The sequence below is a fragment of the Eublepharis macularius genome, chromosome 15 (genome assembly GCF_028583425.1).
Source record: "Eublepharis macularius isolate TG4126 chromosome 15, MPM_Emac_v1.0, whole genome shotgun sequence".
In the NCBI taxonomy this organism is placed as follows: Eukaryota; Metazoa; Chordata; class Lepidosauria; order Squamata; family Eublepharidae; genus Eublepharis; species Eublepharis macularius.
Window position 1 is genome coordinate 52,950,670 of NC_072804.1, and position 26,828 is coordinate 52,977,497.

General features: G+C 45.4%; 1 protein-coding gene across 2 annotated transcripts; it reads right to left on the reverse strand.

Moving 5' to 3' along the window:
- LOC129343047 (uncharacterized) lies at positions 1-26,501 on the reverse strand. Of its 2 annotated transcripts, XM_054999005.1 has the most exons (4): positions 24,782-26,501; positions 20,450-20,536; positions 10,508-10,655; positions 1-4,384 (listed from the first exon to the last, which is right to left on the reverse strand). In XM_054999005.1, exons 1-4 carry the CDS (start codon positions 24,822-24,824, stop codon positions 3,838-3,840), a joined length of 825 nt encoding a protein of 274 aa, XP_054854980.1. In that variant the 5' UTR covers positions 24,825-26,501; the 3' UTR covers positions 1-3,837. The 2 variants fall into 2 exon arrangements, with proteins under 2 accessions (XP_054854980.1, XP_054854981.1); XM_054999006.1 differs by lacking the exon at positions 24,782-26,501 and having other exon boundaries at positions 20,401-20,533.
- Positions 26,502-26,828: the final 327 nt, after the last annotated feature.

The following is a 26,828-nucleotide window of genomic DNA, read 5'->3' on the forward strand; positions in this document are numbered from 1 at the left end:
TTGTAGCTTGGCCCTCAGTCTCTTGTCATGAAAACCCCACCAGGGGTAGCCATAAGTCAACTTGGGCTTGAGGGCTCTCTCTCCACACAGCAGAACATATTGAAAACTAGCAGAAGAGCCATTGCTATAGCGTCATTACACTTTACGTTATGATTGAGCTGTGCAAATGGCTTATGGAGATCCCCAGCAAGGGGCTTTCAAGGGGCAGAGGTAGTTTTGTCATTGCCTGACTTTGTAGATGAACCTCAACCTTCCTCATTGGTCTCCAATCTGAGTTGACCAGGGCCAACCCTACTTAGCAACCCTACAATCATGCCATGCTCAGCCCCTGTTGATGCTGTGGAAGAAGAGCACTATGGAAGCAACCTCAGAGGTAAAGACTGCCTCAATCTTAAGGCTGCGGAGTGCGACTGCCTCTGAACATGGAGATTCCATTTTGCTATCTTGAGTAACAGCTGACCTAACCTCCGAAAATATTTCCAAATCACATGGAAGCAAATCCCATCATTTTGTTTTAAGAGAGGATTTTTGTTGTTGTGGATTTTCTGGGCTGTATTGCCGTGGTCTTGGCAGCCCGGAAAATCCACAACAACCATCGTTCTCCAGCCGTGAAAGCCTTCGACAATATAGAGAGGACTCTCCTTTCTCCTGTCCAAAATCTATAGTTGATCATTTCCTTTGGGTGTCCTCCTGACTTCGTCTCTTAGGAGAGAAAAATCATGCATGATTTTAGAATTTTATGTAGGTCTTATCTATCTGTTCTGCCTTGCCAGAGATTTTCAAAGACCACGTGGACAGCCTCTGCTCAGGGATGCTCTAGCCATGCACTTCTGTGAACAGCTCTTCATAGCGTTTGTTCAAATGCTGCTGGACTTTGGAAAGGTCATTAGAAATTTGGTTGCTGAAGAAAGAAAGGAGAGGGAGTTGGCGGAGTCCAATAAAGTAGGCAGACTTTAGGGTTGTCAACTCTGGGTTGGGAAATTCCTGGCAACTTGGGGAAGTGGAGCCTCGGGAAGGCAGAGTTTGTACAGGGAAGGGAGCTCAGGGTATAATGCCATAGAGTTCAGCCCCCAAAGCAGCCATTTTCTCCAGAGGAACTAGTTCCCATCATCTGGAGATTGTTTGTAATTCCAGGAGATCTCCAGACCACACCTGGAGGTTGGCAGCCTTGATGGACCTCTCTCTTTAAGAGGGACATTCGTTAATTGAGGGGCTGACCTCTTCCTTAAGGCCTGCCAAGCCTGGCAGGGCATCCAAAACAGACAAGGAAGAAAGAGCTTAACCTGCTCCATACTCTGTTCGTTTCCACACGTCTTAATGTCACGCATCACTCACAGAATGAAGACCTCTTTGTGGCACGATTTCTGATGGCATTGTGCCATGAAAACAGGATCGTGACATGATGATGTCAAAAATTGCGCCATGAAGCGTTGCGCGATGTTAGGACGTGGAAACCACCTCTTTTTTCAATCAAAAGGACAATTTATTGAAAGAAATCCTTTGTCCAAAGCAGACCGATTCCCTATAAAAATGCCCAACTGACCACAGTCCCAAGAATGATTAATCCAGGAGTAAGTCCTATCCTAGAAAGTGCATTGAAGGGTGCAGCATTTAAACTTTAAAGGTTTCTCCATTTAATGTGTTTTAAAGCTGTCCCACTTCCCCTTTTTTCTCTCTCCAGGCATTATGTTTGGTGGAGAATCCTCAGTTTAGTCCTGCACTTTGGAAAGTGACCGATTGCTTCCACAGAGAATTTTGCTGCAATTTGGCATCCATATTTTGGAGGGCGGGCAGTGCATCTGCAAGACAGCTTCCTAGGGGTGCCAACTCCAAGCTGGGAAATTCCTGGAGATCAGGGGGGTGAAACCTGGAGAAACCTGGAGAAAGGGATTTGGGGAGGGAAAGGACCTTGGCATGGCATAATTCCATACAGTCTACAGTAGCCAGCCATTTTCTCCAGGTGAACTGATCTCTGTGGCCTGGAGACCAGTTGTAATGCTGGGAGATCTCCAGCCACTACCTGGAAGCTGGTAACCCTACAGCTTCCTGTAAGTGTCTAATGTCCATTTCCCTGGTTTCTAGGGTTGCCACTTGCACTAGAAGTGAGCAAACCCCCTCCAGCACTCCTCATCTGACACCAGGGCTCAATGGAGCAGCCTGGGGAGAGCAACAATTTCACTGCAGCAAGCGACTCTCTAGGAAACGTCCTAATCTCTATGACCTTTACCATAGAGGAAAGTTCCTAGAGCTTTTCTCATCATGGTGACGTCATTTCTGGATTTTCTTTTGGAAGTGACATTGCTGTGTTCCATGACACTTTCAGGCCCCACACCTTGCCCCCACAAGCTCCTGCTAGTGCCAGGCCCAAGCCTATTAGATTCCCCTACTATTTCCCCTACTTTGCTTGGATCTTTCTCCCAATCTTGGTTTGATATAGTTTTGAAAACAATTGCAGTCCAATTCATGCTCTGTGCCATTGGGGGTGGGGGTGGGATCCTATTATAAAAAACACAATTTCTGTAGCGTTGCAGGATTTGAGTCGAATGGGATCTTAGAGACCACAAAGATTTTCAGGAAGTAGGCTTTCGAGAGCCAGAGCTGCCTTCTTCAGATGTCTCTAAGGTGCCACTGGACTCAAGACCTGTTGCTGTCATGTTGTTCTGTAGATATTGCTGTTGATTCAAATGATCTCCGATCTGATTCCACAACTGACTAGTTCCTTGGGATTCCCAGCTTTCACAGTTTTAAAAAAATGGCAAACCTCTGGACATTTTCATTTTGGGTTAGAAGAAATTGACTTTTTTAAAAAGAAGAAAGCTAACAGTTCAGATGGTGACGGTAGATTGTTATAGCGTTCTAACAGAATGGGACTCACTCTACGGCTCACAGACAACCACAAGTGGAATTACCCCAAAAGAGCCACATTTACTTCTATCATTGCCCTGAGGTCCCTGCACCCCGAGGGAGGTTATCATTTTACTTGTTCCTTTGTTGGTGGCTGCCAACCGCAAGATCCATTGGCCAAGGGCCTTGCGCACTTTTGTGAAACATAGCAGCTGGCACATTGGGCACCAGGGCTCAGAAGAGCCACGTGCGGCTCTTGACTGAGCCGTCACACAGGTCTAATGCATATGGCATCACAGAAATTTGAAAAACCCAAGAAGGCCCTCTGATGACGCAGGAGGGAATGTGCAGGCGAAATGGTTACCAATGAGGGAAAGTGTACAGAGCAGAACATTTTGGTGTGTGTGGATACTTCTTTGCTAGCACAGACGCTTTTACATTTGCAATGGCAATGACTGCAAATTGGTGGATTGTCACTGTGTGAATGTTTGGTTTCAGCTTCCATAGAAAAGAGAGGCTTTGCTTCCTCCTTGCACAGTCCCAGGGAATGGTTTCCAAGCCCAGAGAGATTATGCCTGTGGCCAAAGATTCCTGGCAGCAATCTGTCCTTTGCTACTCTGTCTACCGACAGAGAGTAACCTGAAGCTTGGGGTTTTTTTTGTCTTTTTCCTGTTCCACTCACTGGATTTCATCCCCAAGACTCAAAGCAGGCAGGGAGGAAATGTATTGCCAGGCCGTATGATGCCCCCATTGGGGATTGTAGGACAAGAACAAGAGGGAAAGAGAGTAGAAAAATTCCCTTCTTCTGATGACAATTATATATAAACAGAATACTCCCCCCCCACCCCAGCAGTCACTGTTAGTCACATCTTTTTATTACATGATCTCAGGGAGGTTTACAGATATGCTCTAACCCTCTTCCTCGCTCAAAAGTTGTTGAGGCACTAGTCCCTCAGGTGCAAACAGGTAGACTGGGGTTCTGTTCTTGGAAAATCACTGAGCCTCATGGGTGTCGACCCACTTCTTGAAGTCCACAGTGTGTTCTCTGATTTTCTCCAGAACTGGGCCCACGTGAGGCTTCAGAGAGTTGGTAGCGCTCTCCACGTTTTCTCTGAACCTCTCCCGCACCTCATCCGCCAAGGGCTGCAAGGCTACCCGGAATTCTTGCAACCGGTTCTGAACATTCCTGATGTAAGGGCCCAGCTCAGTTCCCAGCTGTTCCAGTTGCAGTGCCAGCTTCTCCTTCTGGTTTTTGTTTAATTCCTGTATTCCGGTACGGAGAGCATCGGCATACGTCTTCACCTGATCTACTACTGGTTTGGCATAGGGGTTCACAACAGGTTCCAACCTGTCATAGAGCTCTACCGTAGCAGGCTGCAGCTTAGTTACGGATCCCGAAAACACGTAAAAAGCCTTTTCTGCCACACCCGTTGGGATTCCAACAACCAGGTCAAAGGTTTGTGAGACCTCGCTAGGCAATTCGGTCTTTAGTTTCTGAAAATGTCGTTTGATGTCTGAAAACCTTTCACCAATGTGGACCCTGAAGAGAGGAAAAGAAAAAGAGAGAGGTTTGGGGAGGGGGAATTGAGTCAACTCTGCACGCTTGTGCATCAGTGAATTTTAGTGCTTCAACATGAGGATATGAATCGCCAATAATTTTGGCTTCATGCCTGTTCCCAGGCATCAATAAACATAGCCTCACCAACAACCTAACAACTTAACCAAGAGGCTTCTTCAAGGGAGAGCGACTGCAACCAAAATAGAAACAAAAGCTCCCTCAAATTCAGTATAAATCAATATATAATTAATATGTAAAGTGCTCTGTGCTCAAAATAAATATTACATCAAGAGATCATCAAAACCATCAATGCAATATGTCAAGAATATTAAATACAAACAATCAATAAAGGTACAATTTGTTCACGATTCGGTTTCGTTTTCTCCGCCATGTCGGACGCTCCTCTTCGCTGGCTCGAGAGGAAGCGGCCGAGCACCCTGTCCGGGCGGCTGATCTGCGAAGATTAGCCCCCAAAACTCCCAGTGAGGGAGGCTGGGTCCGGGACGCTGCGGGAAGAGCCCCCTGGAATCAATGCGGGGGGTTAATTGCCCGTTTGTCCCTACGGAGGCCGGCGGACGTGCGCGGCGCCTCGAGTGCTGCCGGGCCATGAGAAACGGCAAAGAGCAGAATTAGGCGAGAGCCTACAAGTAAGCGAATTCCTTCTGTTATTACAAGCGTACGTGAAGGAGAGGTGAGATCTGAAGCCAAGAAGGCTCACTCTTCCCCTTTGCTGAGTCTCAAAATTTGGTTGGCGCCCCCCCCCCCCCAAAATGGCAACAAAGAAACAAAGTCCTGCCCTTGGCAAGTCAGTTTCGGCTGCCTTAAAGGGAGAATCGTTGGAGGAAATTGTACGGAGGGCGGTTGGTGAAGCTATAAAACCCTTTGTTGACAAGCTGAATGAAACAGATCAAAGGGTCGGCTTAATTGAGAGCGAAGTGAAAACCATCAAGGAAGCAGCGGGGGGGGCAGAGAAGTCTGCTCGGGAAAGTGCGTCACTCGTGAAGGCTACGAATAAAGAGCTTAAACTGGTGGAGAATCAGTTGATCGGGCTACAAGTGGAACGAACACAGACAATTTTGCGCCTCCAGAATGTGAAAGAGGAGGAAAACGAGGACTTACGGGGTCTTGTCTCGGAACTATTGGCGACACCCGCGAGGGCAACTAAAGAAGAAGTTAAAAGCGCCATTTTGGAAGCCCGTCGGGCTACTTCAAAGTATGCAATGAAGCGTCAGTTGCCGCGCGAGATCATCATCGATTTTTCATCTAAGAGGATCCGGGACACTATCCTATACAATTCATACAATGCGGATTTGGACTTCTTGGGCAACAAAATTAAGATATTGAAAGACGTCCCATTTCTAGTCCGGAAAAGACGTTTTAAGTATAAAAAGTTCGCAGCTCTTCTGAGAGAACGTGGAATAAAGTACAAATGGTTATTTCCGGAAGGAATCTGGTTCACCCATAAAGATCAAGCCTTTAAGATATTATCAGAAGATCAACTAAGGGATTTTGAGGACAGGAACCCAGAATTCCAGTGCACCAAGCAAGACGAAAAGGAGAAGTCTGAGGGGGAGGGGGAGGAAACGAGCAATGCGGCTGCAGTTGCGCAGAGAGAACTCCGTCCGGGACCCAGGAGGGGAAGAAAAATTTAACTTGAAATTAAATTGTAATTTGCATTTAGTAAGGTCAACCACTCCATCAATATAATATAAAGCTTTAACTTTTGAATAATGGCAGTATGAAGGGAAAACAGAAATGTAGTGTTTAGTGTTTAGTGTTTGTAGGGTACCTTCCCCTTTTTTCCACCCCTCCCTCCCTCTCTTTTTTTTCTTTCCTCTTTCCTATCCCTTGTGTTATTGTAGTCTTTTGTAGTTACTGTTTTGTAGGGTATGTATGTATGTAGCAGTTGTATGTTAGATATTGAAAATAAAAAATTATATAATAAAAAAAAGGTACAATTTGTTCACAACATCTGAGGTGTGTCCGGTAATCAATTTAAAGTACAGTCCGTGTGAGTTCCAACAGTCATTCATTATTGCACTAGCCCGTTGTTCTCCCATTGCTTCCAGGTGACTAGATTCATTAAAGAAGAGCTCCATGGCACAATTATTACATTGTCCAGCCAGGCAATCTTCGTGGGGAGAGAACGGTTCCACAAACTGCTAGCTCGGTTTGTTTCGTGCACACAAGCTTTTTCAAGGGCAATGGGAATAGCATATGAACGTGTTTCAAGCACCGGTCATACTCCTTTCACATTCCAACAGACGCCATTTCCAGCCGCCTGGAAGCAATGGGAGAACAACGGGCTAGTGCAATAACGAATGACTGTTGGAACTCACACGGACTGTACTTTCAATTGATTACCAGACACACCTCAGATGTTGTGAACGAATTATACCTTTATTGATGGTTTGTATTTAATATTGCATTGCGAAAGATTTATACGATCTGAAGAGAAACCGGAGTATGCCTTGAACTTAAGAATCCTAAATGGTTCTCATATAAATGACCATCCTGGGGAATATACATACTGGTCTGGCACAAGGTTAAGTGTAATTGACTACATGTTGATCTCAGAAAGTTTGGTTCATTTTGTGGAATCATTTGAGGTGGCCACATATTGTGGTGGCGATCACATCCCTCTCACTTTGATTATGTCAACTTCCAGCCTCAATCCACGAACCGAAGATAGTTATAAGGGCACCATCGAATATGGGGGGAAATATCTTAAACTAAGATGGGATGATAAAATGAGGAAATATATGCAAGAGCTTCTTAATCAAGAAACTATTATAAAATTGGCCAGGGAAATCATCACATCAGACAAAGGGGATGAGACTATTAAATTATATGAGGTCCTCATTCACCATTTACACCCCCCATTAGAAGGGCATCCAACTGATCCAAAGAGCAAATCTGGGGTAAAGACAAATGGTTGGTTTGATAGGGAGTGCATACTGGCAAGGAAGGAGCTCGGTAGTACGTATCTGACATACAGATCCGACCCAGGGACTGCGAATAAAGAACAGTTAAAGTCACAGAAAGCCAAATATAAAAAGCTAATGAATAGGAAAAAGAACGAGGCAAGGGACCTGGCTTGGATACAATTGGGGCAGGCAGTAAGGCTAAAAAACTCCTCGCTCTTTTGGAGGATGGTGGCCAACTGTTCTGATAGAACTCCTTCCCAGGTCTCTAATGCTGTTATGCCAGAGGCCTGGAAAAACCATTATAAAGAACTATATGGAACAGCTGAGGAGCCAGCGCCTTTGCTGGAGAATTTAGAAGATTTATCAGAATGGCCACCTGTTAAGCCCTCGGAAGTAAGATCTCTAATTGAAACCTTGAAATCAAAAAAGGCTCCTGGACTCGATTTAATACCGGCCGAGCTGATTAAAGAAAATAGAGATTGGTGGGCTCCACTGCTCGCCAAATTGTTTACAGAAATAGACAGGACAGCAAGAATTCCTACAGGCTGGAATACAGGAGTTATAGTTCCTATTTTTAAGAAAGGCAACAAAAGTGACCCAAATAACTATAGACCTATCAGCCTCCTAAGTATAATAAGTAAGTTGTATGCTAGTCACCTGAAAGGAAAACTCTGGGAGTGGATTGAGCAAAATAATATTCTGAGAGAAGAACAGGCCGGATTTAGACCAAGATGCTCAACCTTGGATCACTGTGTAATTTTAGACCATTTGATCACTAAATACGCATCTAATAATATCGTTTCCCTGTATGCAGCCTTTATAGATTTTAAATCTGCTTTTGATATGATACATCGTAACCTACTATGGGAAAAGCTAAAAGGGATGGGTATTGAAAAGAGATTGCTGACCCTAATGAGGGCTCTATACAGGAATACTAAGATCCAGGTAAGGACAGATGCCCAAGGCCACCTTACAGAAGCCATAAAAGCAGAGAAGGGGGTTAAACAGGGTTGTATTTTAGCACCAACTCTGTTCAACCTCTTTATAAATGACCTAGGGGAGTACTTAAACTGTCCGGAGGTACATGCCCCCAAGGTTGCTGACAGGCATGTCCCCCTTCTGCTATATGCAGATGATGCAGTATTAATCTCTAGAACCCCCAGTGGCCTTAAACGAGCTATGGAAATATTAGCTCAATACTGTCAGGCAAATTACATCAAAATTAATTATCAAAAATCAAAGGTTCTAGTTTTTGGAAGCAAGTGGCGAACTTACCAGTGGAAGATAGACTTGGTGGATATTGAGCAAGTCCGTTGTTTTAAATATTTAGGAACTGCCTTTCAGGCTTCAGGCTCTAGAAAAGCTCATGTGGACCATGTTACAACAAGCGCAGCTAAAAGTGCGCGAGCAATTGAGAAATTTTATTGGTCTTCTGGGGGCCGGAATGTTGCAGCAGCAGTCAAGATTTTCAAGGCTAAGTCTCTTGCCCAATTACTTTATGCGGCGCCCTTGAGTATAACAACACATCAGTCTTTTTGGCAGTCACTGGAAAAAGTGCAATCCAAGTTTTTAAGGCACATTTTGCAGGTTCCCTTTTGTGTCTCAAATGCACATATTCGTTTGGAATCCGGTATGGTCACTGTAAAAGCACACCTGTGGATTGCTACCATTGTCTATTGGTTTAAGCTAATAACTAATCCCTCCGGTTTAACTGGTTTAATAGCATGGGATTCTAAAGCACCACTTTGGATCAAAGAAACAGAGCGCAAATTGGGTTATTATGGTCTTTCCAAACAGTTTTTGATGAATATGGAACATGACATGGTCAAACCCTTTGTGAAACAAAGAATCCTGGATATTGAAAGGCAGAACGACTTGAGTCAAGTCAAAGGGTACTTCCCGGGAATAGATAGCCTAAACCAAGTGATAATGATGCCTTACTTACAAAACTTGGATAAAGCAGATTATAGAAGAGCAGTTACCCTCCTCAGAATGGACACGTTACCATCAGCGGTCATGGAGGGCAGATATGCAAAACAACCACTCGAGAAAAGAGTATGTATATGTGGGGCTGGAAAGATAGAAACTAGGGGACACGTACTCTTCGAGTGTGAGCTTTATCAAAATATTAGGGCAATCTTCATAACTCCAATTTGTAATCGGTTCCGGTAGAAATGACAGATTCTATCTAGATAAGCTTTTAGCCGATAAGGACCATGAAATTACATTAAAGGTGGCAAATTTTGCTGTGCAAGCCATACGGATTAGGAAGTATTTTACAGGGGGAAATATTTAAATATTTTATAATGTTAAGGATTTTAATATTTAATAATTTGGTCTTAGGCACTCAGGTTTTAAGGTTTTAAATATTTAAGACTCTGTACCCTGAAATTTTAGTGAATAGATTTGTAAATAATATGACTTACCATGACTGGGTTGTATGCTATTATTGTGTGGTCTATGACCGTAATAAAGATTGACTGACTGACTATTGCATTGCTTGTTTTGATGATCTCTTAATGTAATATTTATATTGAGCACAGAGCACTTTACATATTGATTGTGTTGTGTACTGAGCCTGGAGCTCAGAATGATTGCAGCCCAGAGTGATTTCAGCCACAACAAGGTTCTTTATTGCAAGCCAGAACAGACAGACGGCAGCAGACGCTACACACTAGAGGACTCTACACAGACCCACTGCAGAACAGAAGCCCTCAATATATACACGTAAACCCCGCCCCAAGAATAGCCAGTGACCAATAGGAACACGTACTTTAGAATGCCATCATTAGCATGAACTATATACAATGTATTACATAGGCAGGCCACTGATTGGTCTTTATTTGAGAGGACCGATTGGCTGCTGCCCCCTGAAAGTAACCAATTAGGGTTGCCAGGCCCCCTCAACCTCTCGGAGGGGGGACAGGGGCCTGGCACTTACCTTTTGGGAGAGAGAGGGTGCGTATGCACGGAGTGCACACGCGCACCCCCACAGGCACGATGACATCACTTCGGGGCGATGTCATTGTGCGGCTGGGCACTGCAGAATGCTCCTGAAACGGGCCTGTTCTGCCGCGGATCGGGCCCGGTTTTGAGGTGCAACGGAGCTTCCCAGTCTATGCCCCTGTTTATATTTCCTGAGTGGAAGGGTGTAGAAAAATAAAGCTGATTTGCTTACATCGTCTCGTGGGCAAGATTCGATCTACTGACCACGGCCAGTTGCTCGTCGATGCCTCGTCTGATGTCTGTATAGTATTCACGAATGTTCTGCACTAATTGCTGTGCCTTGGAAATGGGTTCATCGCTGAGGACAGAATCCCACGACCCTGAAGGACAAAAGGAGATCTGAACATCCAGAAAGTGTCAGAGAAGTGGAGGATGGCTCTTGCATTTCGGCTTGAATCTTTCACCTGTTGTATCATTAAAAAGGTCACCCTTCCACAAGAGATGGATTTAACGTTATAGAAAATAATAACATGATAGGAGAATCCAGGAGTCATTTTGAGCTGGAGGAACTCATTAGCATAATTCATTAGCATAGGCCACACCCCTTGCCATCACCGGAAGTGTGTCAGTGGCATAACTGATTTACATATGACATAGCATAGGCCACACCCCCTGACATCACATATACTGGCTGTTTTGGACCCAATCTTGGCCATTCAGGGCCGAAATTGGGCCCCAAACGGCAAAAACGGGCTGAAAATGGCTGAAAAGGGGCCCAAAACGGTCAGCATTAGGCCGCTGCTGAACAGGAGAGTGATCCACCACCCGTCAGAGGCCTTATCTGGCCATTGCGGCCCCAATCTAGGCTGAAACTGGCCCCAAATAGCCAAGAGTCCGGTGGGCAGGGCCACCTGACATGTGACGTCTTTGGGGAACTGCTGGAACTGCGTTTCTGCGCGTTCCCCCTTGAAATGAGCCCTGGGAGAATCCCTGTTTACAGTTAAGGCTGACTCCCCGAATTACAAGAGATCTCCAGGTTACAGAGACCAGTTCTAATGAAGAAAAAAAAGGCCGCTTCAGGGAGTCGACCTTATGGATTCACCTCCCCTCCCGTGTCTGCTCACCCCAGGCATAGCTCCCAAATCTCCAGGAATTTCCCAACTCAGAGGTGGCAATCCCATTTACTGTTTGCATTACGTTGGAAAGAATCATAACAATCTCGTCCCCCTTTTAAAATGTTCGGAATTTCAGACCTTTGGTCCATCAATGACAAGGACTGATTTCTGCCCCAAACTCCCCCAAGTATTATCTGTGTGTATCTACCATTTCCTAAAGGAATTGGGTATTTTTTAATCTTACAAGAACCCTGTGTGAGGTAGGTTATTTTGAGAACGAGTGGCTGGCCCAGGGTCATCTAGCGTGGGGGTGTGGCACCTTCTCGGGGAAGGGGGACATCATACCTCGGGAATGAAAGAACCAGCCCATTTGTGACATTCTGCCACAGGTGGTTTTATTGATGAATTCCTGCACTTGGGGGTGTGGTTAATTTCACCCACCTCAAGGTTACACAGCATCACATGGAAGAAAAGGCACTACGTTGCAGCCTGCGTCTTTCTTCTACTCATGGTCTTGAGTTCTCCCTTCCTCCTCAGTTCCACACCTGGCCCTTCAGCTAAGCTCCTCCCTCCCTCCCTGTTTTCTGCTTAGGGTTCCAGATGACAGGTTGGGAAATTCCTGGAGATTTGCGAGAGGAGCCTCTAAAGGGCAAGGTTTGGGGAGGGGAGGGACTTCAGCAGGGTATAAGGCCATCAAGTCCACCCTCCAACACAGCCATTTTCTCTGGTAGAACTAATTGGTGTAATCTGGAGATGAGTTGTACTTCCAGGAGGCCTCCAGGTTCCACCTGTAGATTGGCAACCCTAAAGTCTGATATTCTAACAATGGCAAGACATTACTTTTAAAAAAATATCCTATATTCCACAGGACTTTAAGTGGAAGTGTGTAGAAATGTTTGTTTCCAGAAGCCTCATTTGTTTGATATATAATTTTTTACTCCCCATCCCACCCTGGTTTCTTGTTATTACTTTCCTTTTTTTGGTGTTGTTTTAAAGACTGGGCCCTCACCCTTGGGGTCCTCCCTTATTAATTTTCAGGCAGATAAGAAAAATCAAAATTCAAGCAAAGAGGGAGGCACTGCATAGATAGGATCAAAGCAGGTAGGTGTACACACTGAAAGAAAGTCCATTCAGAACAATCCTCTTTTGTGGCAAGATTTGTGTAAGTCTGCTGATTGGAAAACTTCCCTAACAGTTACAGAGTCTGCTAAATCACCCTCTCTCTGTTCCTCTGACCTTCTTCAACTGTTAACGAACAGCTAGGGTACAGGATGCCAAACCTTGTGCTATCAGTCCAAAAATGACCAAAGACTCTTTGATTGTTTAAATATATAAATGTATACTAAGTATAGTTATGGCACTAACCAAACTTGATATTTTGTTCTCTTTTAATTTTCTGGTTATTTAACATCTAAAGTGCACACTCTTGGCTTCCAACCGTATTTAGAGCAAAACTGGTTGCGTCAGATAAATCTAGACTAAAAGGGTATGTTTGGTTACAAAGATAACCACCACAAAAGATCTCCTCCTCTTCATCTGTCCCTCTTGAGCTGCCAAAGCATCAGGGATGAGATCAGCTGCATGCAGTCCTTGGCTTGTGGCCTGCAAACAGTGATTTGCACAATGGACTCTGTCTGTCCTGACAAGCCCAAATCTGGCTTTTTGGTGACAAAAGGCCAGCTGGATCTTGAGCAATTGCAGTCAATACATTTTGGGGCACAATTTAAGACCAATAAAACTGGGATACGTGCAAATTTGGGCCTCCTGTGAGTACCCCCACCTCTGTGAGTTTCGGTTTAGCTATTATGTCATGTCTTCCATGAATTTGTCCGACCTTTAACAAATCTGTCTAGACAATGCCTAACCTTGTAGCCACCTATTCCATCATTTTGGGAGGTATGAAATAATATTAGCCTGATTTGTGCTGAACCTGCTACCGATGGATTTTGCAGGTGACTCCCACGGTTATTTTTCCTCCAGTAGTCCTCTCTCTATCCCATTTCCTCCTGGCCCTTTTTTCTTGGCCCATTTACCTGTTTGTGGTTCTACAATCTGTTTTGGATTTAATCTGCTGTCACCTGCACACCTGGCCACCAGACTGCAGGTTGCTTGCGGATCATTCAAACACCAACAACCTCAGTTTAAAAAACTAATCTGTAGAAGTCTCCATTGCTTGCTTCCTTCCTTCTGTGGTAAGAATGGACCATTTATTCCCTGCGGTTAAATTCCTGTTATTGCAGCCTTGGGAAGATGGCAGGTTACGGTCAAGAGACGTGGATCTGGTCTTGCCAGTTCCTCTGTTGTTTTGTAGCAGTAGAAAAGAGCAAGAGTCCACGAGCAACGAGAAGACTAACAAAATTTAAGGTAGGGTATGAGCTTCCGTGAGCCACAGCTCACTTCTTCAGATACCTGAAGAAAGCTCACGGAAGGTCATACCCTACTTCTTATAGGTACTACTTTTGCTCTTTTTTACTGCTACAGACAGACTAACATGGCTACCCATCTTGATCTTTCTCTGTTGTTTTAAAATTGCATGAGCAGGCTTAGGGCCACTCTTTGAAGCTAAAAAGATTGGAAAGAGGGAAGAGTGGAAAGTGGGACTGCCTGAGGCATAGGAGGACTGGGAAGGTACATCAAATGAAGCAGAGGAGATATGTGGCAGACAGTGCAAATAGCAGCACTCAAGGTGGAGGTTATGGTGAAAAGTACCGTGGGGGGGAAGCCGGCGAAGCTCTGGGCTTGGGATGCCTTTAGCCAAGTCACAATTTTTCTGCCAACGTTGGTGGGATGCCGATAGGATAAAATGGCCTCAACCTCTCTAGGATAAAAATGGCATCAACCTACCATCAAAAGGTAGGAAGCGTTCCATGTATGCTGTCCAGTGTGCCTCGGAAAAAGGGCTTTCAACGAGCATTTAAGAGGACGTGTAAATCACCTCCTAATTTTGTCTATTTGATTCTTCACCATGCTTAGCTGACAACTTCAGAGAGAGAGAGAGAGAATTCTTCAAAGAGGAAGAGTTCTGTTAAAGTCTAAAGTTTGCTAATTTTACCAATGCTATTGATCTGAGGAAAATGAACACTGTGGACTGTTTTGAATCCTACTTGAATCTTTTGATGATCCATTTTTGTGACTTCAGCCTTGTAAGGGGGATAGATAATCCCTTCTGCCCCTGTCGCTCATTAACCGAGGGCACCAGCCCCAGATGCTTCGAGGAAAGGGGCATGTTTCCTCTCCTAGCTCCTCGGGACATTGCCAAAGCATACCAAACCATTGGAACAACAAGGCGGAGCATCAGGAAATAACTGGAGGAACCCAAATTTCAGTTCACCAAAGTAAGGGACAGAACTGAAAGCAAACATCTTAAGACTGCAAGGAGAAGGTTTCCAGATCTGAACAAAGGTCTGTCTCATTTCAGCCGGGGCCTTTAAGGACACCTTACAGCACAGCATGTAAAAAACTGGCAAAAAAAATCCATTGCTTCATTACTCTCTCAAGTTAGCTGTAGAGTGATCTGTTTCCCAGGATGAAATAGCAGCTTCAGAGGGTGGACTATATGGCATCATGCCCCTAATAAGTTCCTTCCCCTCCCCAAACTCCTTCCTCTATTGGCTCCACCCCCAAATCTCCTGGAATTTCCCTAGTTGGAATTGGCAGCCTTACAAGTATGAGCAGTGCCCACCCCCATAGGTAGTCAGGATGTTTTCTCCTCTCAACCCAAGTCCTGAATGTCCCAGAGGTGCTGGTACTCCATAAAAAGGTGCCCCTATTTCATGAAGAGGTACTGGTACTCTGGTTACAGTACTCTAAAAAAAATAGTTAAGATTTCCTCCTTTTTTGCATAATTTAACGCGGCACTTCCTTTGCTGTGTCACTTTCTGTTTACTCAGTTTGGCAATATCCTGTCACATTCTGCTTTGGACATCAGCTCAGAGAGATGCTTTGGTCAGGATGGGGACTTAACACTATACTACTGGGTACTGTCGACAGATGTAGATATACGTCTTCTAGGGAGTTTCTGTGCTGCTAAACATGCCATGGAAATTAGTTGTGCTTTGTTTTCACATGGTTTTCATCTCTGTGCTCGGCTCTATGCTTGTTCAAAATTTTTCTGCTACCATTCCCTTTTGTATCTGCTTCCCTGAATATCCTATCAGTTGTTCTTTATTGTACTTTGCTCAGTGAATGTTCTAGCTGTTGCGTATATTGTATTTTCACTTGCCCTGAGTAATCTACCTTGGATCTCAGGGAGAAAGGCAGATTACAAATAAATAATAATAATCCTAAATATTCATCTATCAACACCAAGTTTGGCTACCTGACTCCTGAGAATTTAGGATATTGGGACGCAAAGCTTTCTCTTGCCAGAGTTTTTCAAATGGACCGGACAGCCCTCTGTTTGGGATGCTCTAATTCTGGATTTCCTGCACTGAGCAATGGGGTTGGAATCAATGGCCCTTCCAGTGCCAGGAATGTGAGAGCCGAGCAACAAGTGATGCCTTACACAGGTTGGACACTTGTCAGCTTCCCTCAAGTTTTGATGGGAAATGCAGGCGTCCTGGTTTTACAGCTTGGCTCTCCATTACAGCTGCAAGACCAGGATGCCTACATTTCCCATCAAAACTTGAGGGAAGCTGACAAGTGTCCAATCTGTGTCAGGCATCACTTGTAGCTTGGCTCTGAGGGTTGGATCTGGCTTCTGATTTCCCTTTGCAAACTGGTACTTTCCTGCCTCCCTCCTTTCCATTACAGTCCACTGATCTCTTCAAAATGGTGCCACCCTTGGTGGTCGGGATCCGAAGGAACAACATGAGACGGGTGTGCGGGAAGGAGGGAAGAAGCAGTGGAAAGATAGTCCACGACACTTTAGCCTTTCCTTGGAAGGCAACGTGCTCAGACCCCAGAATAAGCTTGGTTGCCCACTCACCATTTCCCAACTGTACAGCATTCAATCAATTTCATCTTTTAGAGAGCAAGAAGAGGATATTCAGTGAAACAGTCCCTCTATGGGAGGAGCAGGGGGTATCGACACCTGGGAATGGGACAGTGCGGAACACGCTTGTGGAATTGTTCATTTCTGTACGTGCGGATGTAACTTCCAATAAGTGGCCACAGAAGATTGATGAGAGCAGATAAACCATTGCTGTTAGAGACATCTTTTTATTATATGATCTGAGGGAGGTTTACAGATCCTATAACATGATTCTCCTAGCATGTTTCAGACAACACACATTTATCCTAGAGTGCCTGCGCGGGCACACCAGGATAAAAAGGGCGCCATGGAGGGCCACCTCAGGAGGGCGTGCTCGTGGCGGAGGCTTCGTAGCCCAGCTGGGGGAGGAGGAGGAGGGTGGTGTTGGTGGCAGTGGCGGTGGCGGCATGGGGAGGGCAGCATGTCTGCAAGCCCCAGTGGAGCCAGGGCGGGGGTGAAGCGCCCACCACCCTCTGACCCCCACAGCAGCCAAGGTGTGCCACTTTCGGCAGAGCCAGGGCGACAGGGCGGGGTCGAAGCACCTGCTGCATCGTCAGCCCCGCCGGACGTTGCTCCTGCCTCTCAGCCCTCCCCAGACCCCCTCTTGCCCCCTACCTGCCATCCCTTCCCAGACCCCTCCTGCCTCTCAGCCCTCCCCAGACCCCCTTGCCCCCTACCTGCCATCCCTTCCCAGACCCCTCCTGCCTCTCAGCCCTCCCCAGACCCCCTTGCCCCCTACCTGCCATCCCTTCCCAGACCCCTCCTGCCTCTCAGTCCTCCCCAGACCCCCTTGCCCCCTACCTGCCATCCCTCCCCAGACCCCTCCTGCCTGTTAGCCCTTCCCAAATCCCTCCTGCCTGCCAGCCAGCCCTTCCCAAACCCCCCACCCCCGCCATCCCTCCCCAGCCCCTGCTTTCTAGAGCCCATTGTATTTATTTGCACAATGGGCTTTGTTTCTAGTATGCCATAACCCTCTTCCCACTCAAAAATTGTTGAGGCAACATATTTATCACTCAGGCTCTTGGGGGTCGAGTGGATACTATTTTGGGGGAGGAATATCACTGGGCTTCGGGAAACAAGGCTACTGGCCCAGGCGTCGCAGGGCCATTTGGAATTCTTTGAGTTGTTTCAGAACTTCCCTGAAAGTAGGACCCAGCTCAGTATCTAGCTCTTGCACTTGCAATCTCACCCAGTTATACTCTGCTTCGTTCTCCCCCTGTATTTCTGAAAGGAGAGCATCGGCAAACTTTCTCAACTTCTCCAAGACTGGTTTGGCATAGGGTGCCACTACAGGTCACAGAGCCTCATAAAGGTTTTCGGTGGGATGCTGCACCCTTCTGGTAAGTTCCAAAATGAACCCATTAAGCTTCTCTACCACAGCAGCTAGCAATTCAGCCTTCCTCAGCTCCTCTTCCAGATTCTGAAAACGCGGGCTGATGTGTGAAAGGCTTTCATCAGCGTAGTCTCTGAAGAAAAAACAGAATAGGAGGGGGGTTGGGGGAATGGGGCCAACTCTGCAAAGTTATGCCTCAGTGAGTTTTAGTGCTTAAAGGTGAGGATATGAAATTCCAACAATCTTGGCTTCATGTGGCCCCCCAGTTCTTTGCCTCTGAGAGCCAAGCTAGAAGTAATGAATTACACTTCAGTGGCAAGTGAACAGACTCGCATGTATTCCTCCCTGTTCGCTTGCGCTCCACTCGATCACATAGCTCTCCATCCCGTGTCTGTGCTTCAGCTGGTTCTATATGATCAAGTGGAGCACAAGTGAAAAGGGAGGAATATATGTGAGAGCCAAGCTACACATGACGAATTACACTTGCCTAGCAAGTGAACAGACTCACGTGTATTCCTCCCTGTTCACTTGCCATTCACTTGCGCTCCATGACAAGTGAACAGGGAGGAATACACATGAGTCTGTTCACTTGCCATTCTAGTGTAATTCGTCACGTGTAGCTTGGCTCTATGTGATCGAGTGGAGTGCAAGCGAACAGGGAGGAATACATGTGAGTCTGTTCACTTGCCACTGAAGTGTAATTCATCACTTCTAGCTTGGCTCCGAGTCCTGAATGTTGTCAGGCATCAATAGATACGTTTTCCCCCTTTCTAGGCAAACAGATGGCAGTTTGTGGCAGAGATTCATGCAGGTGTGTGCGTTTTCCTAAGGGCATGTGGCTCCCCTTTTCAACAGCCAGTTCCAAACAAGGATGCGCACTCTGGTTTGGAAATTCATGTTGTTTCTTATGATTACAGAATCTTCCCAAAGCTGGTGCAGAAGTCAAACTGCCCTGACAGCCCTAACTGCAACCGGCTTAGCGGCAGCTTTCGTCAGGACGACTTCCTCAGGGCCTGGTGGCTCACCTGATGCTGACTCATTCCAACATACCCTGGAGAGACACAGAGGAGCTGATCCACGTGATCCTGATCCTGATCCTGACAAAAGCTGCCGCTAAGCCGGTTGCAGTTAGGGCTGTCAGTGGCTGTTTGACTTCTGTACCAGCTTGGGGAAGATTCTGTAATCATAAGAAACAACATGAATTACAGAAGACTTGTATGAATGCACTTACCATCATACCATCCTTTTCGCCCTTGGAGTACTTACCTTGCTCAAAGAAGAAACAGAGTGGGGTGTGGAGCCCCCTGTGATTAATGAACTGATTCAAAGAGTTCTGGAGATTCAATTAGTACTATGTACAATGATTGTATTTATGAGCATGATTGTATTGTTTGTATAAACAACATATTCGTATTTTGACATTGAAGAGAAATAGATATAGTAGTTTTGTTAGATATTCGGGTGTTTTTCACTCTGTGTATTGTAACCACCTGGAGGTTGGCAACCCTAACTGATCTCAGTTGTCTCGAGGACACTTGTTATTCCAGGAGAACTCCAGGCCCCGCCAGGCAGTTGGCAACCCTAGTACAGAGAAGGCATCTAAGAGTTGCTTGGAGCTAGCACAATTATAATTCTGCTTTTAGCTAAGAGCAATTATTTTATTTTTATTTTATTTTATCGTATTTATATTCCGCCCTCCCTGCAAGCAGGATCAGCGTGGAAAGGATCCCAAATCTGCACTCTTGGTAAAGAATGTTGGAAGAGCTTTGCTACATCAGTCCAAGAGGCACCTAGTAAAGCCTTCTGTAAAGCAATCCCAGGAACCCGGAGGCATTCGGCAATCCACAGATTAAATCTCGGCCTTGAGATTAAAAGGCTTTTGGCACTGCTGTGAGAGAGAAAGAAGAGGATGCAGAATAACATACCCCCTCTCCAGTTGCTTGTATTTTTCTATAGTAGTAGTAGTAGTAGTAATAGTAGTAGTAATAATAGCTTGTTCATATACTACCATTCTAGAAAGATTCGTGCCCCACTCAGAGTGGAGAACAAAGTCATTGTTATTATTATCCCCACAATGCATCTGGAAAGCGGGGCAGAGAGGAGGGGCTGACCCAAGGCCGCCTGCAGGGCTCATGGCAGGAGTGGGATTCGAACCAGCAGAGTGCTAATTCGTAGCCCAATCCCTTAAAACCACTGTGCTATAGCAGCTTTCATAATTATATCTGCAGTAATATACCACCCTTTTGGACAGATTAATGCCCCAATCTGACCTGTGAACAAAGTCATTGTTGTTATTAATCTCCACATTGAAGCTGGGGAGCTGGGCTGAGAGGAGTGGCTGACCTAAGGCCACCTGCAGAACTCATGGCAGTAGTGGGATCTGAACCAGCAGAGTGCAGGTTTGCAGCCCAACCACTTAGCCATTATGCTACAGCAGCTTTGTATGCTACACAGTCAGTGTTATGATTATCCCTGCAATGCAGCTGGGGAACTGGGGCTGAGAGGAGAATCTTGCCCAAGGCCACCTGCTGAGCGCATGGCAGGAGGAGGATTCGAACCAGCAGAGGGCTGATTTCCACTTAACCACTAGATGTTTAAAGCTCTTGTCTGAGGAGGATTCCGTAATGCTGTGTTCTCTCCCACCTCCACCTGCAGAGGCATTTTCTGAGCGGGAGGGTATAGAAAAATAAGGCCGATTTGCTTACCGAATCCAGCTGATAAGATTGGCATTTCGTAACAAGTCTTTTTTCTCACCAATGGTTCTGCTCATGTTTCTAAAGTATTGCTCGAAGTAATGCTGTACCGTCTCCAAGTCATCTCTGAGGACCGAGGCCTGGCACCCTGGAAGACAAAAGAAAGCATGAGCATCCAGAAGGTAAGAGAGAGATGGAGCGTATCTCTGGGATCCGGGCCTGAACCCCATTCTTTTTTTGGTTTGTGTCGTAAAAAGGGCCACCTTTTTCAGGAGAAGGATTCAACCTTATAGAAAATAACATGGTAGGACAATCCCTACTTACAACCAGTTCGTATTGCTTCTCTGCTGTAGCTTAAAGAGAAGCATAACGATTTAGTCCCTTTTAAAAAAATGTTTCCAGCGGCACTTCAGACCGGAGGTCCATTAAACACAAGTACTGATCTCTGTCAAAAGCTTCCTAATGAATTATCTGTATCCACTTTTTCCTTGAGGACTTTAGGGCTTTTTAATTTAACATAAATCCTGTGTGAGGTAGGTTAATCTGACAAAGAATGACTGGCCTACCGTTAACCAGGGTGGAATTTGAACCTGTGTCTCCCTGGGTGAAGTCTTGAGTTACTGGCCCGGGTTGGAAAAGTCCTGGAGATTTGGAGGTGGAGCCTTGAGAGAACAAGGTTTGTGGAGGGGAGAGACCTCAGCAGTGTGTGTGTGTGTGTGATGTGCCATCAAGTTGCCTCTGACCTATGGTGACCCTATGAATAAAAAACCTCCAAAACGCCCTGTCATTAACAGACTTGCTCAGATCCTACAAACTGGAGGACGTGGCTTCTTTTATTGAGTCCAGCCATCTCGTTTTAGGTCTTCCTCAGCAGGGTATAATATCATAAAGTCCACCCTTCAACACAGCCATTTTCTCCAGGGGAACTGATCTATGTAATGTGGCAGAGTCCAGTAGCACCTTTAAGACTAACCAACTTTATTGTAGCATAAGCTTCCGAGAGCCACAGCTCTCTTTGTCAGATGCATGTAATCTGGAGATCTGTTGTACTTCCTGGAGGCCTTCAGGCTCCACCTGGAGGTTGGAAACTAATTATTTTTAATGTGCTATGTTCCACAGAACGTTAAATGGAAGAGTGTAGAAATGTTTGTTTCCAAAAGCCTCATTTGTTTGATGTATAATTTATTATTTGCCATCCCACCCCAGTTTCTTGTTATTACTTTCATTTTTTTGGTGTTGTTTTAAAGACTGGGCCCTCACCCTTGGGGTCCTCCCTTATTAACTTTCAGGCAGATAAGAGAATGCAAAATTCAAGCAAAGAGGGAGGCACTGCCTAGATAGGATCAAAGCTGGTAGGTGTACACACTGAAAGAAAGTCCAATCAGAACAATCCTCTTTTGTGGCAAGATTTGTGTAAGTCTGCTGATTGGAAAACTTCCCTAACAGTTACAGAGTCTGCTAAATCACCCTCTCTCTGTTCCTCTGACCTTCTTTAACTCTTAACAAACAGCCAGTGTCCAGAATACCAAACCTTCTGCTGTCAGTCCAAAAATGACCAAATACAATATAGAAATATATACTCAGTATAATCATGATACGAACCAAACTTGGTTTTTTGTTTTCTTTTAATTTTCTGGTTATTTAACATCTAAAGTGCACACTCTTGGCTTCCAACCGTATTTAGAGCAAAACTGGTTGCGTCAGATAAATCTAGACTAAAGGGGTATGTTTGGTTACAAAGATAACCACCACAAAAGATCTCCTCCTCTTCATCTGTCCCTCTTGAGCTGCCAAAGCATCAGCTGCATGCAGTCCTTGGCTTGTGGCCTGCAAACAGTGATTTGCACAATGGACTCTGTCCTGACAAGCCCAAATCTGGCTTTTTGGTGACAAAAGGCCAGCTGGATCTTGAGCAATTGCAGTCCAAAGGGCCAGCGATGAGTACCACACCTGTAAGTGTGTTTTTGTTTAGTTATTTTGAAAGTGCATCTTCCATGTATTCATCTAAAAATCTGTCTAAAATCTGTCTAAATACTGCCTCACCATATAGTCACCCATTCAATAACTTGGGTGGTATGAAATAATATTTCCCTCATCTGTTTTGAACCTGCTATGGATGAATTTGAATGAACTGAGAGCCAGTTTGGTGTACTAGTTAAGAGAGGCAGGACTCTAACCTGGAGAACTGGGTTTTATTCCCCACTCCTGCACTTGAAGCCAGCTGGGTGACCTTGGGTCAGTCACAGCTTCTTGGAGCTCTCTCAGCCCCACCCACCTCACAGGGTGATTGTTGTGGGGATAATAACGACATACTTTGTAAACCGCTCTGAGTGGGCGTTAAGATGTCCTGAAGGGTGGTATATAAATCAAATGTTATTATTTATGGGTGATTCAGCTTTATCTATTAGGAGAGGGGAGGAAATATCTCCTTAATAAACTTGTTTTTTCTAGTTTTTTGATGAAGCTTTGAAGGAAGGTGGGTAGTGGGAATAGAAGCAGTCAAGGTAGAGGTTATGGATAAAAGCACGGTAGGGGTAGAGCAGCTGAAACTCTGGGCTTGGGATAAAATGGCATCAGTCTGTAGAAAGTGCTCCATGTATGCTGTCCAGTGCGCTTTGGAATAAGGGCTTCCAATGAGCAAATAAGAGAACATGTAAATTATCTCATATTTTTTTCACTTTTTGATTCGTCAACATCTTTGAATGACAAGTTCAGAGACGGAGAGAGGGAGACATTCAGGTCCAGTGGCACCTTACAGAACATCTAGATTTCCAGCATATGAGCTTTCAAGAGTCAAGGGCCATTTCCACACGGCTTACCTGGCTTCACAATGTCCCAGTAGATTGCACAAAAAACGCGGAAAATCACATTTTCTCGCGCGAGATTTGCACGATGTCACGTGAGGAAACGCGATCTTCCACATTTTTTGCACAATCTACTGGGACATTGCGAAGCCAGGTAAGCCGTGTGGAAACGGCCTAAGTTCCCTTCATCAGATAGGGAAGGGAGTTTTGACTCTCAAAAGCTCATACCTTGGAAATCCAGATGATCTTTAAGGTACTACTCGATCTGAATATTTTTCTTCTACTACAGGCCAACACAGCTACTCACCTGTTATTAAGTATGCTATCTTTTCCTATACTGGTGATCCAGGGAAAATCAATCCCTTGGACTGTTTTGAATCTTACATGAATCTTTTGATGACCCAACTTTGCTACTTCAGTCTCATAAGGTTTCTCTCTCCCCCTCCCACAAACCTGTTGTTCAAAAGCTCAATAATTCAGCCCCAAACAGCAAATGAATGTAGGGTGTGAGTCTCCTATGCAGAATATCCGTCCAACCTGTTCTATTTCACCTGTTCTGTTCCACCCTCGACAAAAAAGAGGCATAATAAAAACATTAGTAGACCGTGCAAGACGGATATGTGAACCACACTTTCTCAATGAGGAAATTAATCATCTAAACCACACACTTCAAGCAAATGGCTACTCCAGAAATGAAATCAGAAGAGCGAGTAAACCAAGGATAAATCAAACAACTAAGGAAAAACAGTCTCCCACAGGAAAAGTGTTTTTGCCATATATCAAAGGAATCACTGAACAGATGGGAAAGCTTATGAAAAAGTACAGCTTATAAACAGTATTCAGACCCACCAGAAAAATACAACAGATGCTACGTTCAGCAAAAGACAGTAGAGACCCCCTCACCTCTGCAGGAGTATACCGTATACCCTGCAGCTGTGGACAAGTTTACATCAGGACCACAAAGCGTAGCATCCAGACAAGAATAAAAGAACATGAAAGACACTGCAGACTTGGCCATCCTGAAAAATCAGCAGTGGCTGAACATAGCCTAACTCAAACAGGACACAGTATCCTATTCCAGGACACTAAAATACTTGACAACACTTCCAACTACTTTGTCAGACTGCACAGGGAAACCATTGAAATTCATAAGCATAAGCACAATTTCAACAGGAAAGAAGAGACGTTAAGAATGAATAGAGCATGGTTTCCAGTCCTGAAAAACACCAGGCTAACAAAACACTCTATACCCGACAATAGCCCTGCAGAGAAGATTAGCACATCAAGCACCAATCCATATGCAAAAGAACCTCCTCGGGATACAGTGAAGCCTCCCGCCATTAGCATTCCACACCCTGGGAAACTCTTACAGGATGACTCAGCTCAACCCCACCCCTCCTGAGTAGATATAAATGACCTGCCAACATTTTTCCACACTGTGACACTGAGAGATCTCTGTCTTTTGGTGCTACACCGCTGAAGATGCCAGCCACAGCTGCTGGCAAAATGTCAGGAACTACAATGCCAAGACCACGGCAATACAGCCCGGAAAATCCACAACAACCACTGTTCTATTTCCCTTTGCTCACCTGTCAGGGTGGCCAAGACCAGCGTAATGGCAAGGAGCTTCATGGCGGCTCAGTCCTGAGATGCTGTTGAGGGTGAAGACGATGGATCTATCTAAATGGAGGGAGCCCCAAAGGGGATAGCTGGCCCCCTGTCACTCATTAATCGAGGGCATTGGCCCCAGGTGCTTCTGGAAGGGGGGCATATTTCCTCACCTAGCTCCTTGGGACATTGCCAAAGCAAACAAAACCATTGGAACAACAAGGAGGAGCAGCAGGAGATAACTGGAGGAACCCAAACTTCAGGTCACCAAGGTAAGAGACAGGATTGAAAATAAACATCCTGAGACAGGAAGGAGACTGTTGCTGGACCAATCACGTCATGCTTGGCCCCTATTCATGCTTGGCCCCTATTCACACTGTGGAAGGAGAGCACAGTGGAAGAAGTGTCCATTTGTGGAAGCAAACTCAGAGATAGACTGCCGCAATCTTAAGGGTTCAGGGTGCGACTGCCTCTGAACATGGAGGTTCCATTTTGCTATCCTAAGTAACAGCCGACTTAACCTCCAAAAATATTTCCAAGTCATGTGGTAGCAAATTCCACCATACTGTTTTAGGAGAGAGGATTTTCCTTTGGTCTGTCCAAAATATAGAGTCGATTATTTCCATTGGGTGACCTGGCTTTTGCTCTTAGGGGAGAAAATCTTGCATGATTTTAGAATTTTATATACATCTTATATAAGGGTGGGTGGAATCCGTTCTGCCTGGCTGAAGGTTTTCAAAGATCACGTGGACAGACAGAGGTCAGGGATGCTCTAGCCATGCACTTCCGTGGTCAACTCCTCGTGCCGTTTGCTCAAATGCTGCCGGACTTTGAAAAGGTCTTTGGAAATTTGAGTGAGGAAAGAAGAAAGGAGAGGTGGTTGGAGGAGTTGCACACAGTAGGCAGACTTTAGGGTTGCCTACTCTAATTTGGGAAATTCCTGGAAACTTGGGGTTTAAACAGGGAGGGGGCTCAGAAGGATATAATGCATAGAATTCAGCCTCCAAAGCAGCCCTTTTCCCCAGAGGAACTGATCTCTATAGTCTGGAGATCAATTGTAATTCCAGGAGATCTCCAGGACACACTGGGAGGTTGGCAACCTTGGTAGACCTCCCTCTTTGAGAAGGTCATTCTTGAATTGAAGAGCTGACTTCTTCCTTAAGGCCTGCAAAACTGACGAGGAACATCTTCCCCTAATTGTCCCTGGTTTCTAGAATTACCACTTGCACTAGAGATGGGCAAACCCCGCCCCCCCCAGCACTCCCCATCTGGGGAGCAGCCAGAGAAAAACGGGAAGAGCAACAATGTATTATTTATGAATTTAATTTATAGTCCGCTCTCCCCGCAAGCAGGCTCAGAACGGGAAGGCAATGGCAAACCACCCCGTAACAAAAGTCTGCCAAGAAAACGTCTCAGTGCGACGTCCCCCATGAGTCAGTGATGACTTGGTGCTTGCCCAGGGGACTACCTTTACTTTAATGCTTATGGCATCACAGAAATTTGAAAAACCCAAGAAAGTCCTCTGGTGGTGCAAGAGGGAATGTGCAGGTGAAATGGTCAGCAATGAAGGAAAGTGTATAGAACAGAAAATCTTGGTGTGCAGATACGTTTACATTTGCAATGGCAATGGCTGCACATTGGTGAATTGTCGCAGTGTGAATCTTTGGTTTCAGCTTCCATAGAAAAGAGAGGCTTTGCTTGCTCCTTGCAGGGAATGGTTTCCAAGCCCAGAGAAACGATGCCTGGGGCCCAAGGTGCCTGGCAGCCGTCTGTCCTTACTACTCTCTCCGATGACAAGGAATGACTTGAAGCTTGTTCCTCTTTTAGTTTTTCCTGTTCCAGTCAGAGGAATATGGCCATCGTTTAGCAATTTCTGGCATTCTCTTGGATGGGCTGGTCGAATACAGGATCACTTTGATGCCCTTGATAAAGTTCAGCCTCCAAAGCAGCCCTTTTCCCCAGAGGAACTGATCTCTATAGTCTGGAGATCAATTGTAATTCCAGGAGATCTCCAGGACACACTGGGAG